We start from the raw sequence: 17,095 nt of genomic DNA on the forward strand, positions 1-17,095 counted from the left end.
CATATCGAGCTCTAACGCATGATGAAGTTTTTACGTTTGCTAAACAACTAGGAATTCATTATTTTCGAGGAGTGTATATGCGCGATCAACTACCAGCACGTCCACGTGAACGTGAAAGTGCCGTAATTAACTTGGACGACAGTCGTGGACCTGGAACTCATTACGTTGCTTATGTAAAACGTAAATCTAAAGTATGGTATTTTGATAGCTATGGAGATTTACCTCCTCCTTTTGAGCTCATACGTTATTTCGGAAGCAGTGCAGACATTGTTTACAATAAAAACCGCGTGCAAAACTTTAATACACGCATGTGCGGACGATTATGTCTTATGTTCTTATATCAAACCCAGACAGTAGAGAAAGTGCATTAGTGTCTGCGTGATGACGAACAGTGAAAGAACGTTTGCTGTACGTGGAGAAGGACCTGAAACAACCGTCTATTTTAATCCACCAATCGAACTTGGTTATCAGCTGCATAGTCTTGGACTAGTATCGTTTGAAAGCTACAATAAAATCTATAATGTGCGTGATGGTTTAAAAAAGTTCTATTACGATGAGTATGTGCTAACACTACCCTCAGGTAGTTATACAGTAGATGATATTCACGACTATATTGAAAGTACGTTAATTGATCAGTTTGGGGAAGATAGTTTTAGTAATCATAATTACAAGTTCTCAATCACTATAAGCAACATTACACATAAATGTGTTATTGAATCATCATTTAAGATTGACTTCAAATCACAACCTGATTCGATTGGATCACTGCTTGGATTTTCATCGAGGGAGCTCCTACCGAACGTACGTTACGAGTCTGATCAACCTATAAAACTCTTCGATGATTATAATGTGAACATTACTTGTAATATTATTACAGACTTGAATAGTAATCTACAACCTTCGCACGTCCTGCATGACTTCATTGTTACAGAGGAACGTGGATATACTATCTGTGAGAAACCAGCAGTAGTTCTTTATCATCCTGTGTCTGTAAAACACATTAGCAACATTACTCTTAGACTTGTAAATAAACATAATCAGCTTATTCATTTAGATCAGCACGCGTACGTAGCTTACAAACTACATCTTAAACCAGTATGAAAACCATCTATAAAACACGGTGTACATTCCGAAGACATACTACATGTGCGCAGAGACTCATCGAGTTAACAGATACCCATAAGCAGATACTCCAAGATTTAGGATATACACTACTACAACAGAATGGAAGAAATGCTAGACATTACGAATACAGTAGAAAGTCGTGAAGGTGTAGTACGAAGTGAGCTTCATTCCTATCAACCTTTTACGTTTGGATTAAATAACAATGATGAAATTCATTTTATTATTAATCAACAAGATGTTTACACCTTACCACACGAAAGCTACCTCTATATTGAAGGACGATTAGAAAAGTCTGATGGAAGTGGACCAAGCACTTCACAACTAAACAACCATGCTCTAGCTTTTCTCTTTTCTGAAGCGCGATATGAAGTAAATAATGTTGAGATAGATCGAACGAAGAATGTTGGTATTACAAGTGCAATGAAACTCTACCCTTCTTTCTGTGATGAAGAAAGTAATCTTTTGCGGATGGCTGGATGGTGTCCAAAAGCTACTAACAACTGGATGATTAATGAGGATGGAACTTTTACGGGTATGTTATCACTGAAACATATTTTTGGATTCGCAGAAGACTTTACACGTATTATAATCAACGCAAAACAAGAGCTTATTCTAATCCGTGATCGAAGTGATTACAATTCTCTTAAAGCAGTAGAAACACCTGTAGAATCGAAAATAACACTGCATCGTATACTGTGGCGGATTCCACATGTAACCTTATCTGATCGTGAAAAACTTCGATTGCTCAAGATTGTAGAAAATGATACTCCATTACCTATACGTTTTAGAAGTTGGGAGCTGCATGAATATCCTGTGTTACCACCTACAAACAAGCATAGCTGGGCTGTTAAAACATCACGTTTTACTGAGAAGCCCTTGTACATTATTTTTGGATTTCAAACTAATCGTAAATTCAATCACGAAAAAGATAGCTCACTGTTTGATCACTGCAAATTAAGACACGTTAGACTATATCTCAACGGAATTACGTATCCCTACGAAAACATCGACATTAACTTTGAGAAAAATAAGTTTGGGATGCTCTATGACATGTTTTGTAAATTTCAATCATCGTATTATCAGAAAGAAGATCGTCCGCTATTTACACCTCAAGAATTTAAAAATAAAGCACCGATTGTAGTTATAGACTGCTCTTATCATGAAGAATCTATAAAAGAATCTCCAGTTGATATTCGTTTAGAATTTGAAACATCTGAAAACATTCCTGCTAACACAGCAGCCTATTGTCTTATTATTCATATGAGTGATGTTACTTACCATCCGCTAACGAATATTGTTACGAGACTATAAATAAGAATAGATCTTTATCATTTTCATTAGTGTGTGCTTCGACATCGTACGCTATGGAACAAAACTGTAAATGTGCATGCTGTTTGCATGCTCATACGCAACATCTTATTTATGTTTCACGAGTGAGTGAGGCTATTAAGATGTTCTATAAACGTAGATCGTCGATGCCGAAACATCTTATTCAATACTTACCACCAGGATTTTTATATACGTACGCTGCCTCTTACGTGCATAATTTTTGGGACATCCTTCCTCTACACAGTAAGATGTCAATCGAAGTAGCTTTATGCAGAACTTGTGAACGACATTACAAGCATCGAGGAGAAAATGGTGATGATGATTGGGATGGACCAAATCCGAGGATTGAACACTGTACACAGTGTATGAATGAACTTTCTCTAGTACCTCATGATGATGATGATGATGATTCCGAAAAGGAATAACAGCAAGGTAAGAAGTATATGATCTTCTCTGTAAAGCATAACATACTTAGTATAATATATTTCTAAATGCTTTGTTTAATTTGAATGTTGCAGGAGGCATTTCAGAAGCGTACGTTGTTAAGAAGCACACCAACCTTGTCAGCAGCAAAAACGAACACTGTTGTAGTACATTTGTAAATAAATATTTGATCGCATTCAAAAAATGTTGTACTTATTGCATTGCTTTGCACCGACTTACTCTTAAGAAAAACGATCAGGTCTAAACATGCACAATGACGTCATGACAACAGCACGTGCTTACTCTAGCTTTCCCGATGCATGTTTAAACTTGTTCGAATTTACCGCCACGACATTCCTTTACACCAACTTACTCTTAAGAAAACGGACAAGTCTAAACATGCATGATGACGTCATCACTGCAGCGCGTCCTTACTCTAGCTTCCCCAATGCGTGATTAAACTTGTTCGAATTTACCGCCACCACATAGAGTGCAGCAGCGAGGTAAGCGATGTAAGATGGCGGTAGCTAAAGATGTCAGCACGGTGCTCTGTTGATTAAAGATGGCTGCTTGTCAAAAAGATTTTTTCAAGTTATCCGCCACCACATAGAGTGCAGCACTGTTCTCTCTGGATTAAAGATGGCGGATGACAGCTTGTCAAATAGATTTTTTGTTTCAAATGTAAGTAGCTAAAGAGGGCAGCACTAAGGTTAGCAATGCAAGATGGTGGATGACAGCTGTGACGTAAAATATTACCCGCAAGATAGCACCACGATGCTCTTTTCATTAAAGATGGCAGCTAGAATTTTTCAAATTAACCGCCTCAAAGGTAAGTAGCTAAAGAGGGCAGCACTGTTCTCTCTGGATTAAAGATGGCAGCTTGTCGAAAAGAATTTTTCAAATTAACCGCCTCAAAGGTAAGTAGCTAAAGAGGGCAGCACTGTTCTCTCTGGATTAAAGATGGCTGCTGAATTTTTTTCAAATTATCCGCCACCACAAAGAGGGCAGCACGGTGCTCTCTTGATTAAAGATGGTGGATGACAGCTGAATAGCGAGTAGAATTTGTTTCCAAATAAGAGCACGTAGAATTTGCCGCCACCACATAGAGTGCAGCACTGTTCTCTCTAGATTAAAGATGGTGGATGACAGAAAAGCGCATAGGTTTGTAAAGCACGTGGAATTTGCCGCCACCACATAGAGTGCAGCACTGTTCTCTCTAGATTAAAGATGGTGGATGACAGAAAAGCGCATAGGTTTGTAAAGCACGTGGAATTTGCCGCCACCACATAGAGTGCAGCACTGTTCTCTCTAGATTAAAGATGGCGGATGACAGCTGTCAGAAAAGCACATGGGTTTGTAAAGCACGTGGAATTTACCGCCACCACATAGAGTGCAGCACTGTTCTCAAAGATGGCGGATGACAGCTGACGAAATTGCCCGCATGATAGCAGCACAGTGCTCTATTGATTAAAGATGGCGGATGACAGCTGTCAAAAAAGCACGTGGCTTTGTTTCCCAACAAGAGCACATAGAATTTTTCAAATTGCCGCCACCACATTTCAAAGGTATCTAGCTAAAGAGTACAGCACTGTGCTCTGTTGATTAAAGATGGCGGATGACGGCTGTCAAAAAAGCGCGTGAGTTTGTTTCCAAACAAGAGCATGTAGAATTTTTCAATTTGCCGCCACCACATAGAGTGCAGCACTGTTCTCTCTAGATTAAAGATGGCGGATGACAGTTGTCAGAAAAGCACATGGGTTTGTAAAGCACGTGGAATTTACCGCCACCACATAGAGTGCAGCACTGTTCTCTCTGGATTAAAGATGGCGGATGACAGCTGACGAAATTGCCCGCATGATAGCAGCACAGTGCTCTATTGATTAAAGATGGCGGATGACAGCTGTCAAAAAAGCACGTGGCTTTGTTTCCCAACAAGAGCGCATAGAATTTTTCAAATTGCCGCCACCACATTTCAAAGGTAAGTAGCTAAAGAGGGCAGCACTGTGCTCTATGGATTAAATATGGCGGATGACAGCTGTCAAAAAAGCACGTGGCTGTCAAAAAGCACGTGGATTTTTTTATCTCGAGCTAGTGAGGTTAAGTTGGTAGCACTAAGGTTTAGGCCCGCCAAGATGGCAGCACTGCCGATGACAGGTGACGAAAGAGGGCAGCACAGCGCTCTGTAGTTTAAAGATGGCGGATGACAGCTGTCAAAAAGCACGTGGCTGTCAAAAAACACGTGGCTTTGTTTACCTCATGCTAGTTAGGTTAAGTTGGCACTACTGAGGTTTAGGCCCGTCAAGATGGTAGTACTGAGGTTTGCGATGCGTTGTTGTCGATGACAGCTGTCAAAAAGCACGTGGCTTTGTTTACAAATCTGTCAAAATGCACGTGGTTGTCAAAAAGCACGTGGCTTTGTTTACCTCGCGCTAGTTAGGTTAAGTTGGCACTACTGAGGTTTAGGCCCGTCAAGATGGCAGTACTGAGGTTAGCGATGCGTTGTTGTCTGTCAAAAAGCACGTGGCTGTCAAAAAGCACGTGGGTTTGTTTACCTCATGCTAGTTAGGTTAAGTTGGCACTAGTGAGGTTTAGGCCCGTCAAGATGGCAGCAGTGAGGTTAGCGATGCGTTGTTGTCGATGACAGCTGTCAAAAAGCACGTGGCTTTGTTTACAAATCTGTCGAAAAGCACGTGGCTGTCAAAAAAACACGTGGCTTTGTTTACCTCATGCTAGTTAGGTTAAGTTGGTACCACTAAGGTTTAGGCCCGTCAAGATGGTAGTACTGAGGTTTGCGATGCGTTGTTGTCTGTCAAAAAGCACGTGGCTTTGTTTACAAATCTGTCAAAAAGCACGTGGCTGTCAAAAAGCACGTGGCTTTGTTTACCTCGCGCTAGTGAGGTTAAGTTGGCACTACTGAGGTTTAGGCCCGTCAAGATGGTAGTACTGAGGTTAGCGATGCGTTGTTGTCTGTCAAAAAGCACGTGGCTGTCAAAAAACACGTGGCTTTGTTTACCTCACGCTAGTTAGGTTAAGTTGGTACTAGTGAGGTTTAGGCCCGTCATGATGGCAGCAGTGAGGTTAGCGATGCGTTGTTGTCGATGACAGCTGTCAAAAAGCACGTGGCTTTGTTTACAAATTCAAATCTCTCGCCAAAATTCAAATTTCCCACCAAAATTCAAATTTCCCGCGGGCGGCGGCGGCGGAGGCGGAGGCGGCGGCGGAGGTGCCGCAGAACCCGCTTATTATACTACTGACGGTTCCATAATTTTCGTGCAAATCTGACAGCATGACTGTTGTCGGGGCTAGGCTATACTTGTTACTCACTTTCAGTAAGTTTACATTCTAACCCATAAATGCCTAAACAACTGGGATCTAATAATTAGCATTTTTAAAGCTCCTTTACAACCTAAAGATATGTGACATAATCCATCGTGTAGAGGACATAATTGTTCACTAGATAACATAACAAATACATTGATATCATCACACCATAGGTAAGGAAGAAACTGTGCGACATGCAGTACCGTTTTGTTTCAGTATCGGCTGCGACTTCGGAAAGAGTGGGTGTAAGATCGAGGTGAAAATCGAGTGGATGTAAGATCGAGGTGAAAATCGATTTGTACCGATGTCTTTCATCAATATTATCACTACTTGTTGAGTAACAATCTCCGAAATTTTAAAGTGAATTAAGCAGTCTATTACGGCGTGTCTTTTAAAAATTTGTTATTCCCTTTCAACTGACGGATTGACGACTAAAATACGTTCACTGAGTCAGAAGTTCTACTGAGTGAACTATTTCAGAGCCAATACTCGATATATACAATGTTGGCGTGCCCTAGTTAATTCGGCGTAGGATGTATAGTCCTCACTAGGCGAAATAAATTGCTGATTCTTTAATTGTCATCATCATCATCATCATCATAATCATCATCATCATCCTTCCAAGTATTGGACCCTGTGACCCGTTTCGGTCTTGCATTTTCCCTCCATCTGTTCATCGGACGTCCTACAGATCTTTTCCCTCTGGGTTGGTATCGAGGAATCTCTTTTGGAAGTCTACCAGGTTCCATCGTTTGTATATGACGTTTCTAGATTTCCTGATAACTGAAGACGTAGTCAGGTATCGGTTGTACTTTCAGCTATTTTAGCATCTCTTCATTCATTTTGTATACCCTGCTGTGCAACGCATGAATGCCATTTCTTGTGCTGTAGTTCGAGACAAGTGTTGAGATCTTAACGCCCATGCTTCACATCCATAGCAAAGTGTTGGTTTACCAAGGTTATTATAAAGGCGTATTCGAGTATGTTTCCCAACAAGTAATGGTTTCATGATTTTTTTATTATTCCTGTAGTTTTGTGAATTTATTAATTGTTGCTGGTATATCTAATTCTGATTCGTATAATAAGTTGTACCCGGGATAACCGAACACATTTACTCTTTCCAATGTTATATTATGTAAACATATTTTACTAGGCATCTGTTCTCTTCAGTTGAGGGCCATTATTCTTGTCTTTTCTGTTGAAATAATCATTTTAAAACCTTGAGGAACCGTTTCTTAGATTGAAAACTGATCTTTGTAGGTCATTTCCGTCGTAGCAAGCAATGCAACTTCATCAGCATGTAATATGGCGTCTAGGTGTTCGAGGCGTCTATTTCTTGATATTGATCCATGGCATCCTTGTTTCAATTATTGCATTCATATATATTATAAAAAGTAGAGGGGAGAGTCCGCAGCCTTGTCTTACACTACCATTTATTGATCCCCACTCGGCCTGGTTCTTGTTCAGTTTTACAGAAATGAGATTGGATTTATAGATGTTGTAGATATTGATAATAATCTGTTGAGAGACATTGCCTTGTTTTATAATTTCAAGTAATTTGTTTCCGTTAACGCTGTCGAAGGCCTTTTCAAAATCCACAAATGCAATGTGTGTTTCCAAATTGAATTGACTACGTTTTCCTATTAATATCCATAGTGAAATATGCATCAGTGCCAAACCTTGTTGTTCATTCCCCAATGTATCTTCACAATGTTGCTGCAACTTACCTTTAATGATATTTGCATATATTTTATAACCTGAGTTAAAAATGCTAATTCCCCTCAAATTTTCACAGTTTTTTTTTGAAGAGGGATAACTATTAATTCCTGCCAACTTTCCGGTGGATTGTCTCCATTCCAAATTTGATTTTCATATGGTATAATATATATGGTAGCTTTTAAACTGCACTGTGAAACTGTATCCTCTGTTTCGTTATGATACGGTTTCTTTTATATTTCCCGAGTATTCTGTAGGAGCTTAAATTTAAAACGGTATTCACGCCAAAAGAGAATGACCAAAAGAGGTATGAAAATGGAAGACTCCCTAGACCACGGAAACCTCATACTGTAAAAGAACTAACAGTGGCCAAGTGAGGTCAGATAATAGAGAAATTTGGTACAAAAAATTGAATCATTTACAGATTCAGTTACAGTCCCATGGTCACCAAATCACACTCATATGTTATGAGTCCAGACGAAGAACGAAGTACTGAACAATAAAATAATCATATTATTATTATTATTATTATTATTATTAATATTATTATTATTATTATTATTATTATTATTATTACTCTCCCTTCCATATAACGGGATTTTGAAAATGTGAGTGATAGAAAAAAACACTGAAAGATTCTTTCCAAGTTCTTCATAAAGTATGCACAAGAATTTGTTCATCTAAAAATTATTGGCACATAATCTTTACGCAAAATAAAGGAGAAAAGTAATTTAATTTATATATCAACTTTCTTCAATAGGTGGTGCTGTTGGTTGCTGGGGCAGTTCTGTGTTCAGCTGAAGAAGATAAGAAGAAGGACTCTAAGACAGAGAAGCGCGGGATCCATGGACTGGGATATGGAGGAGGCTATGGATTTGGAAGTGGACACGGTTTGGAACTGGGAGGTGGCCTTGGCTTTGGAGCTGGACTCGGAGGAGGACATGCTTTAGGAGGCCATGATAGTCATGTCAAGTCCATCACCATCACTAAGGAAGTCAAGGTTCCTGTTCCTCATCCATACCCAGTCCATGTCGAGAAACATGTCCCTGTACCTGTCAAGGTTCCCGTACCAGTCCATGTAGACAAGCCATACCCAGTTCATGTACCCAAACCATACCCAGTTCCTGTTGAGAAGCCAGTACCTTATCCAGTTGAGAAGAAGGTACCTTACCCAGTACATGTTCCTGTTAAGGTACCCGTACCAGCACCATACCCAGTACATGTTCCCAAGCCATACCCAGTTGCTGTCCATAAGCCAGTACCAGTACCGGTACCACATCCAGTGATCGTCAAGAAACCTGTACCAGTGTTTGTCAAGGGACATGACTTCGGAGGGGATCTAGGAGGCTATGGAGGACTTGGAGGTCATGGAGGTCTCAGCTTCGGAGGCCATGGATTTGGAAGCAGTTTCGGTCAAGGAGGTCATGGTCTGGAACTCGGCAGTCTTGGTGGATTTCATCATTAAGGAGTACAGTCTACGTCCCTGGAAGCCCTGGGCAGTCCTCGAGAAGGAGGCCGCAGGGGTCCAACTAGTCCACAGTACCACCATCTTCATGTTCATTCTACTCTCACATCGCTGCTTTGATTTCTTGTAAAATATTTCTAAATAAAATATATTGTTATATTTACAAATTCTTGTCTCATTTTAAATCAAACAAAGTACAATCAGAAATAAATTCAAAGTCACCCTAATGTAGGAAACTTTAATTTATCTTAAACCTTAGTCTTGTTACTTACGCAAAATTTCCATCGCCAAAATCAAAAGAATGGCACTTAGGCTAAGTTCGTGTTGCTCCACATGGAATATTTGGCTTCACTAATGCTATTCATGCGAATTATCTCCTCGAATGTCCTGTCAATACCTGAGTTTAATTATATTTACTCCTATGTTAGTTGACTCTAACCACTACATAGTTCAAAAGTAAATGTCTGTTTGTCAGTGAGTGTTTTGTAAGATCATTAGTAGAGTCTGGTTGTTTAGGCTCTAAAAGGCCCTTTACACGTTCAGACTAGTCTGCACAGACCACGTTTGCAACGACCGTCTGAACATCTGGTCTGCACTGTTCACGCTGCGTTTACACGTTCCGACCATTTGTACAGCTTTCGCACAGTCCTGTATTTCTAATCGAGACGAGCGCAGGTAGTATTTCCTGACCATGGCCACATTAAGTCAATTAACTTACAAAGTGGTACTTCTGTCTAGTGTTGTTATTTCGGAAGTTAAAAAGAAGAAATCACAACGTAGAACGTGGACAAAAAACTGGCTTCTACAACACGTTTCGCTTTCTCACGTTGATCTTCTGAAGAAGTTAAAATTGGAAAAAGATGATTCGTTTAACTACTTGAGAATGGACGAAGAGAAATTCTTAGTGCTGTTGCAGTATGTCACACCGTATATAAGGAGAGAAGACAGTGTAATGAGAGAATCGATAAGCACTTTAGAAAGACTTGTAGTAACATTGAGGTTTCTGGAAACGGGAAAAAGCTATGCGGACCTTAAATTTTCTGGCATAGTGTCTCCTTCATCTTTAAGCCACATCATTCCGGAAACATGCCGTGCTATGTATGAAGTTCTAAGAGAGGAATATTTAAAGATGAGAATTAAAAGACATTATTTTGCTTAGGTAAAATAAATTGCGTGTTCCTTCCTCAGCTGCTGGAGTTCCGTAGCTGTAAGTTCAGTGCATTCATTCATTCATTCATTCATTCATTCATTCATTCATTCATTCATTCATTCATTCATTCATTCATTTATTCATCCATCCATCAATAATAAGGGCTCTCTTTTCATCTGGTAGTTATCCGTGACAGGGAGAGAACAGTAGCGGTATTTATTGGGTCATGTAAATATGCATGAATACAGTTCAATCGTGCAATCATTCATTCATTTATCTATTCATGCAGTCATTCACAATGTGTGTTGTAATTGTAGTATAACTGGATCAGATACAGAATTGTGACATGAAGCACTAATTGAACTCAGGAAGTGTTAAGATAGGCCTGCATGTTGTCCTAGATCATATAACACTCTTAACATGTAGGACAAAATGAATGAATGAATCAATTAATTAATTAATTAAAATACAATTTCAAGATTGGGTGTAAATAGTTACTAGGCTTAATTTTAATATTTTATGTCGTGATATGTGGACAAGTTGTGATAAGGAAATGCTAGTTTAGAAACTAATACATCATATGCCGCGTTTTCTTCATTCCGGACACTGTATTCTTTGCTCTTGATCTTCCAAACACATGGCAATGATTTATAGAGTTCTATGAATTCAATCATAAATGTACGGGTACAATTATGCGAATCTCGAGTAAACTCAATCATAGGTGTTCCTGTATTGAGAGCAAACACTAGGCTACAGTACAACACTACATACACGCTCCCAGACGAAGGACTGTGCTATCTGTCTGCAGCGTTGTCTGCGTAAGCTTTACACGCTCAGACTTGTCTGCGCGTGGTCTGTGTTAATTCAAACTCCGCCAGACTTTGCACAGGCCGAACACAGACCGCAGTACAGACCAAAATTACGGTCGGCGATTCATTTACACGCAACGACTTGTCTGCACAAAGACGGTCTGTACAGACAGATCTGTGTAAATGTCTGAGCGTGTAAAGGGCCCTTAACAGATTAGACTGCAGACTTAATGAAGTGAATGACAAATACAGCCTAGCCCGGACAACAACTCTGATATGAGATTTGTATAAACATTAGGGGCCCGACTTTTTAGAACACCTGGAAGTTATGTTACGACACTTCTTACTACACCCGCAATCTTTAAAGAAGCGTTTTGACAGATAGGGCTGGAGCGAGGAGGAGCACAACACATTCCTGCATTCCTTTCTCCTTCCCCTCGCTTGCGGTTCAATTGTTCGTTCGTTCAGACAGCTGTGGTCTGTTGTACGTAGCTCAGAAGTGAGAGGTTCGGCAGCAGGATTTTCTCCATGCCAACCACATTAGATTCGCCTACGTGTCCATGGCAACCATTCCCCCTACTCCTTTCTCCCCACCCATTCAGGTAGTAATCGGACTCCCCTCTAAGAACTGTCAGAACTTATCTTTCAATATTATGACTATAGCCACTTTATTTCGCATTATATATATTTGGAATTGCGCACAACTGTGCAAGTACAAATTATGGAATTCAGTCTTTACTGTAATCGGCTATCGATCACACTCTTTTGCTGCAAACAGTTATATGATACTTGTCACAGTATTTTTCACATAATACACACACGCACTTAAAGCTGTGAATTGCAAGTCTTGTCAAAACAGATCTTAATGGTTGGTTTTCGTTCGTCCATCTCCTGTCAATCATTGTGGCAGTAGCATAGAAGTCTTGAGGTATTTCTGCACGTTTTTCTTTTCTTTTCCGGATCACTTTAGTTGCAAAATTAGTAGCAGGTATTGGTAGATTCAGTCGTAGATCTTATAAATAGAATTGTTTTTTGCGCGGCTGAGCGTAGGCTGTTTATAAAGAAAATCTAGTACAGTGGAACCTCGGATTGCGAGTAACTTGGTTTACGAGTGTTTTGCAAGACGAGCAAATATTTTAAATAAATTGTGACTTGATAAGCGAGTGAGGTTTCGCAATACGAGCGTTACGTGTACGTACGTTCCCATCTCCCCTGTGCCTTTGTTTTCCCCTCCCCCTGCCACTCTCTTTCCTGGGAAAGTGTGTGTAATCATTTCCCGCGCTGGACTTCAGTTGGTGTGCCTCACTCGCATAGTCAACACCGTACGAGTGTACATGTTTTGTTTCTGTCATTTGTGATATAATTGTTCTGCAACGATGGGCCCTCTGAACGAAAAGAAGGCTAAAAAGGAATTCGGTCGGAAGAAGGAGATTATTACAGTGGATGAATCTGTTCAATAACAATGCAATGTCACATTTTCGTGAAATCCTCGAAAAGAGGCAAAAGCAACAATCATTGGACACGTTCCTCGTTACAGCTGCACGAAAAGAAAACACTTCCAATGAGCCAACCGATAGCAGTGATTCCGTTAGTGAAATTCGTGTTACACACTAATTCTTCTCATGTCATCTCTCGTCTCTCTCATACCAACAATGATTCTACTGTAAGGTAAAGTGCAGTTTAATTGTTTTACGTTATATTTTGTTTTAGAAATGCTATGAGAATAAATGTTTTTATGTTGTGGACGAATCATCCGAGTTTCAATAGTTTCTTATGGGAAAATTTGCTTTGATATACGAGCGATTTGGATTACGAGCATGTTGCCAGAACGAATTATGCTCGCAACCCAAGGTTCCACTGTAATGCTTTTAATAGTGCATATCCTACTGATAGCAGGTGTAGCTCTGTCCTTTATGTGGAGAAGGAATGAATTACATGAGGTCTGTAGGGTAATGCCAAGATATTTATGTGAATTTACAGTCTCAGTATTTTTTGCTAGGGTGAATTTGTCTTCTGCTGAGGCTTTTCCGCCTTTTCTGAAGATCATGTGCAATGTTTTGGTGAAATTGATTGTGAAATCATATACGTATATATTTCGCATTCTGCCTGAAGATCCGATCTCTACTCATACATGACGACAGACAAATGAACAATAATGTAAATAAATCTCTCTCGTCTCTGCACATGTACAACGTCGAACCTCACCGCTTTGTAAGTAAATTTTGACCGCCAAAAATATGTCTTAAATGGGCGACCGTCTTGCGATGACGTCATGTGCATTACTTCAGCACCGTGGTTACCTCTTCACCTCTCTACATTAGAGTAATATAAAAACCATTCTCGTATGTGTAATGTATTCTGGGGGTATAATTACTTTCTTTTTTTGTTATATGAGAAGCATCACATCAATTTTTCACCGGAGAGCCCCCAACTCAAATTTGAATGACTTTTCTCCACAAAATATGTGACGCGTGCAAGGGCATTCCTAGATAATCCTTTGACCAAAACCACAAGATGACCTAGAAAATGTGCAGGGATTGACTGCAGGTGCTTTGAGCTCGCTTGCACTCAACAATCCTGAAATGTCCAATCATTTGTCGAGTCATATGTCAGGACTGTAATAAAGGTCACAGCTGCTTCGTCATCGTCATCGCCATCACCATCATCAATCAGTCAATGATCTGTATTTAGGGCTGTCTCCCAGGTGTCATATTTCCTATGAATTATTTTCATAGCGTTTTTGAAAATTTTCAAAGAATTTGGGCATTTGTCGAACATCACCCTTGGAAAATTATTGCAATCCCTAATTATTCTTCCTAAAACGGAATATTTACCCTTATTTGTCCTCTTCAGTTCCAACTTTATAATGTATTTTCTAATTTCAAGAACTCCACCCAACTTTATTCGTCTACTAATGCCATTACACGCCATCTCTCCACCGACAGCTCGGAATATACCACTTAGTAGCGCAGCTCGTCTCCTTTCTCCTATGTACTCAAAGGCCAAACTTTGCAACGTTTTCGTAACACTACTCCTTTGCCGAACATCATCCAGAGCAAATCGTGCTGCTGTTATTTGGATCTTTTCAAGTTCTTGAATCAAGTAATCCCTGTGTGGTTTCTATACACTGGAATCATATCCTAGTTGGGATGTTGCGAGAGATACATTCTCTCCTTTACATTCTTACTAAACTCCTAAATACCAACTTTTCTTTACAACCTGGTTAATATTATTACCCCAGTGATGATCATTACTTATTTCAATACGTAGGTACTTAAAGTGATGCCAATTAGGTTATTTAATTCTCTTCGAAACAGTAATTAAAACTGAGAGGACTTTGCCCCTTGAAAAAACATACAACCTGACTTTTTACCCCGTTTACCATCATACAATTGTCTGCTGTCCATCTCATAAAGTTGTCTACGTCAATTCATTTTTGAAGTCGCTGACAGTCCTGTAAAATTCTTTTTCACTCTATAGATTACAGCAGGATCCGAAAAAAGCTTTACCTGTGATTCTATTAATTATTTCTTTAAAATAATAACCATAATTGTATGGGATCAGCTACCGTACGCTAATATTCTAATTTGGTATTATTTAGGCTCCCAGATCTTTAATTTCTAAGTTCCATTTTGCTCCCTTAAACGGCAGACTAACTACAACCTGTGACAATAAAGTTCGGTGAATGAAGTCAGAACTGTCGAACCGGCAACACTGGCGATACACAACGCTGCACCTGCGTAGCAGCAGGTTTTGACCACCTGCTCCCAACGTTGTTCAGTTGAGCATCGTGTGTGTGCCGTGTAAGACCTGTTTGATACAGTGCGTGTTTAGTGCGTTGGTTCTGAACTGCGAACAGGAACATGAACGACCAAAAGATCAATGTACAGTTCTGTTTTAAGCTTGGCAAGACACCGAAATAAACGCATGCGATGCTGGTACGTGTCAATAAAGATCAAGCACTGTCCTTGAAGTGTGTGTACGAGTGGTTCGCCCGTTTTCGAGGAGGCCGGGAAAGTGTTTCTGACAACCCCCGTAGCGGAAGACAGGTGACCGTCGTCAGTGACGAAAACATTGAGAAGGTGAGGACATTAATCACGAACGATCGGCGATTAACTGTGCGCATGATAGCGGATGAACTGCAGATTAACCGTGAATCCGTGCGACAAATCGTTACCCAGAAGTTAGGGAAGAGGAGAACATGTTCTCGTATTGTGCCATATCACTTGACTGACGATCAGAAGCAGGCACGTTTAGAGACTTCACAGGATTTTGTCGAAATGGCGTATGCGACAGCAAATTTCTTGAACTGTATTGTCACTGAGGATGAAACGTAGTGTCTCAGGTACGACCCTGAAACGAAACGGCAAAGCATGGAATGGCGTTCTCCGGGATCCCTCGTCGGAAAAAGGTCAGAGCCGAAAAGTCACGCATCAAGCTCGCTTTGAAAAGAAAGACATTTGACGATATTCCTGACATCCAACGAAAGGAGACGAGCCTTTTGAACACCATCCCAAAAGGAAGTCTTCTTGCAAAGTTTCCAGGACATAAATCGCCGATTTCAGCAGTGCATAGTTTTGGGAAGGGACTAAGGACAGTAAGGTCACTGTCGTGCATTGTTCATCTATGTTGATATTACAGGACTATTCACCGAAATTTATTGTCACAAGTTGTAGAAGTCTGTTAGGAATCCTACTTCTGAGCTCATATTCTGTCAGGTAAACACCAGAGGTCTTATAATGCCGACATCCCAGGAGATGGAGACATGTGGTAAGGAAATAATTATTACCATATAATTCTAACCACAGGGGAAATATTCTGGAGTTCTAACCGTTCAAGGATGAAAGTGCCGGCTAAAATAAGATAGAAAATATCAAAGGTGTGAATGTGAAAAGTCATCTCATCCTCGAAATTCTAATACTTTTGAGGTCATAAGGAGAAGAGAGGGTGGTCAAGGGTAGTGAAATAAGAATTATGAGTGTGAAGCAGAGTAGTAGTAGTACATCTTCTCAACTACATAATGAAGCATAGAATCATGGATATATTTTGGGGATTTTCCCTTCTCAGTAGCCTCTTACGACATGCAGGTGGTACAGATAATGCATCCTTTGACTCCAGCCACAGGGGGAGGTAAAGAGTTCTAATAAATCGAAAATTGAGTGTATCCACAAAAGGCCCATGAATTGTGAGCAAATGAAAGACATTTTAGACTTCGTAAATATAATATTACTCTAATTATTATTATTATCCGTCAGTCACGAGATGTCTCTTATTCCAAGGCCCTGGGATCGTTTTCTGGACAATTCAAGGTTTTTAATCCTGGACATAGGAGTAGAACATGATTCACTTGATACGAGATTTCCTCAGGCTATTAGTTAAAGAAATTCAACTTAGTCCCCGATCTTTTAAGGACTTCAATCTCAGGCTTTTCTACCCATCTATTTATCCTCTGATGGTAAATATTTCTGTCAAGCATTTCTGATGTTTCTATCTGGCCCTTTTCCAGATCATTTTTAACATCTTGCATCCATGGTACGTTCTTCAGTTTTTCAGTATATGTCAAAATCTTGTGGGTTAGCCTTCAAGACGATAGTCTATGTCCATAGAATTTCAGTCTTCGTTTCCTGATGTCTGCGGCAAGGTCGGACAGTCTTTCCGTAGCTTTGCGTGATTTGAGCCTATACCCTTGTTATTTTTCCTCTGGGCCCAGAATTTTCCTCAAGATCTTTCTTTCCCCCTCCAAGATGTTATCCATAT

The 17,095-nt window shown here is 40.0% G+C and overlaps 1 protein-coding gene across 1 annotated transcript in view; it reads left to right on the forward strand.

Annotated features, from left to right (window-relative positions):
• Nucleotides 1-17,095, forward strand: part of LOC136883396 (uncharacterized) — a 211,088-nt gene that overhangs the window by 144,639 nt on the left and 49,354 nt on the right. Inside the window, exon 6 of the mRNA XM_068229590.1 lies at nucleotides 8,675-9,373. Coding sequence (XP_068085691.1) covers nucleotides 8,675-9,373 — 699 coding nt within the window. The remainder of the gene's footprint in view (nucleotides 1-8,674; nucleotides 9,374-17,095) is intronic.

Source organism: Anabrus simplex, chromosome 11, assembly GCF_040414725.1.
Source record: "Anabrus simplex isolate iqAnaSimp1 chromosome 11, ASM4041472v1, whole genome shotgun sequence".
Lineage (NCBI taxonomy): Eukaryota > Metazoa > Arthropoda > Insecta > Orthoptera > Tettigoniidae > Anabrus > Anabrus simplex.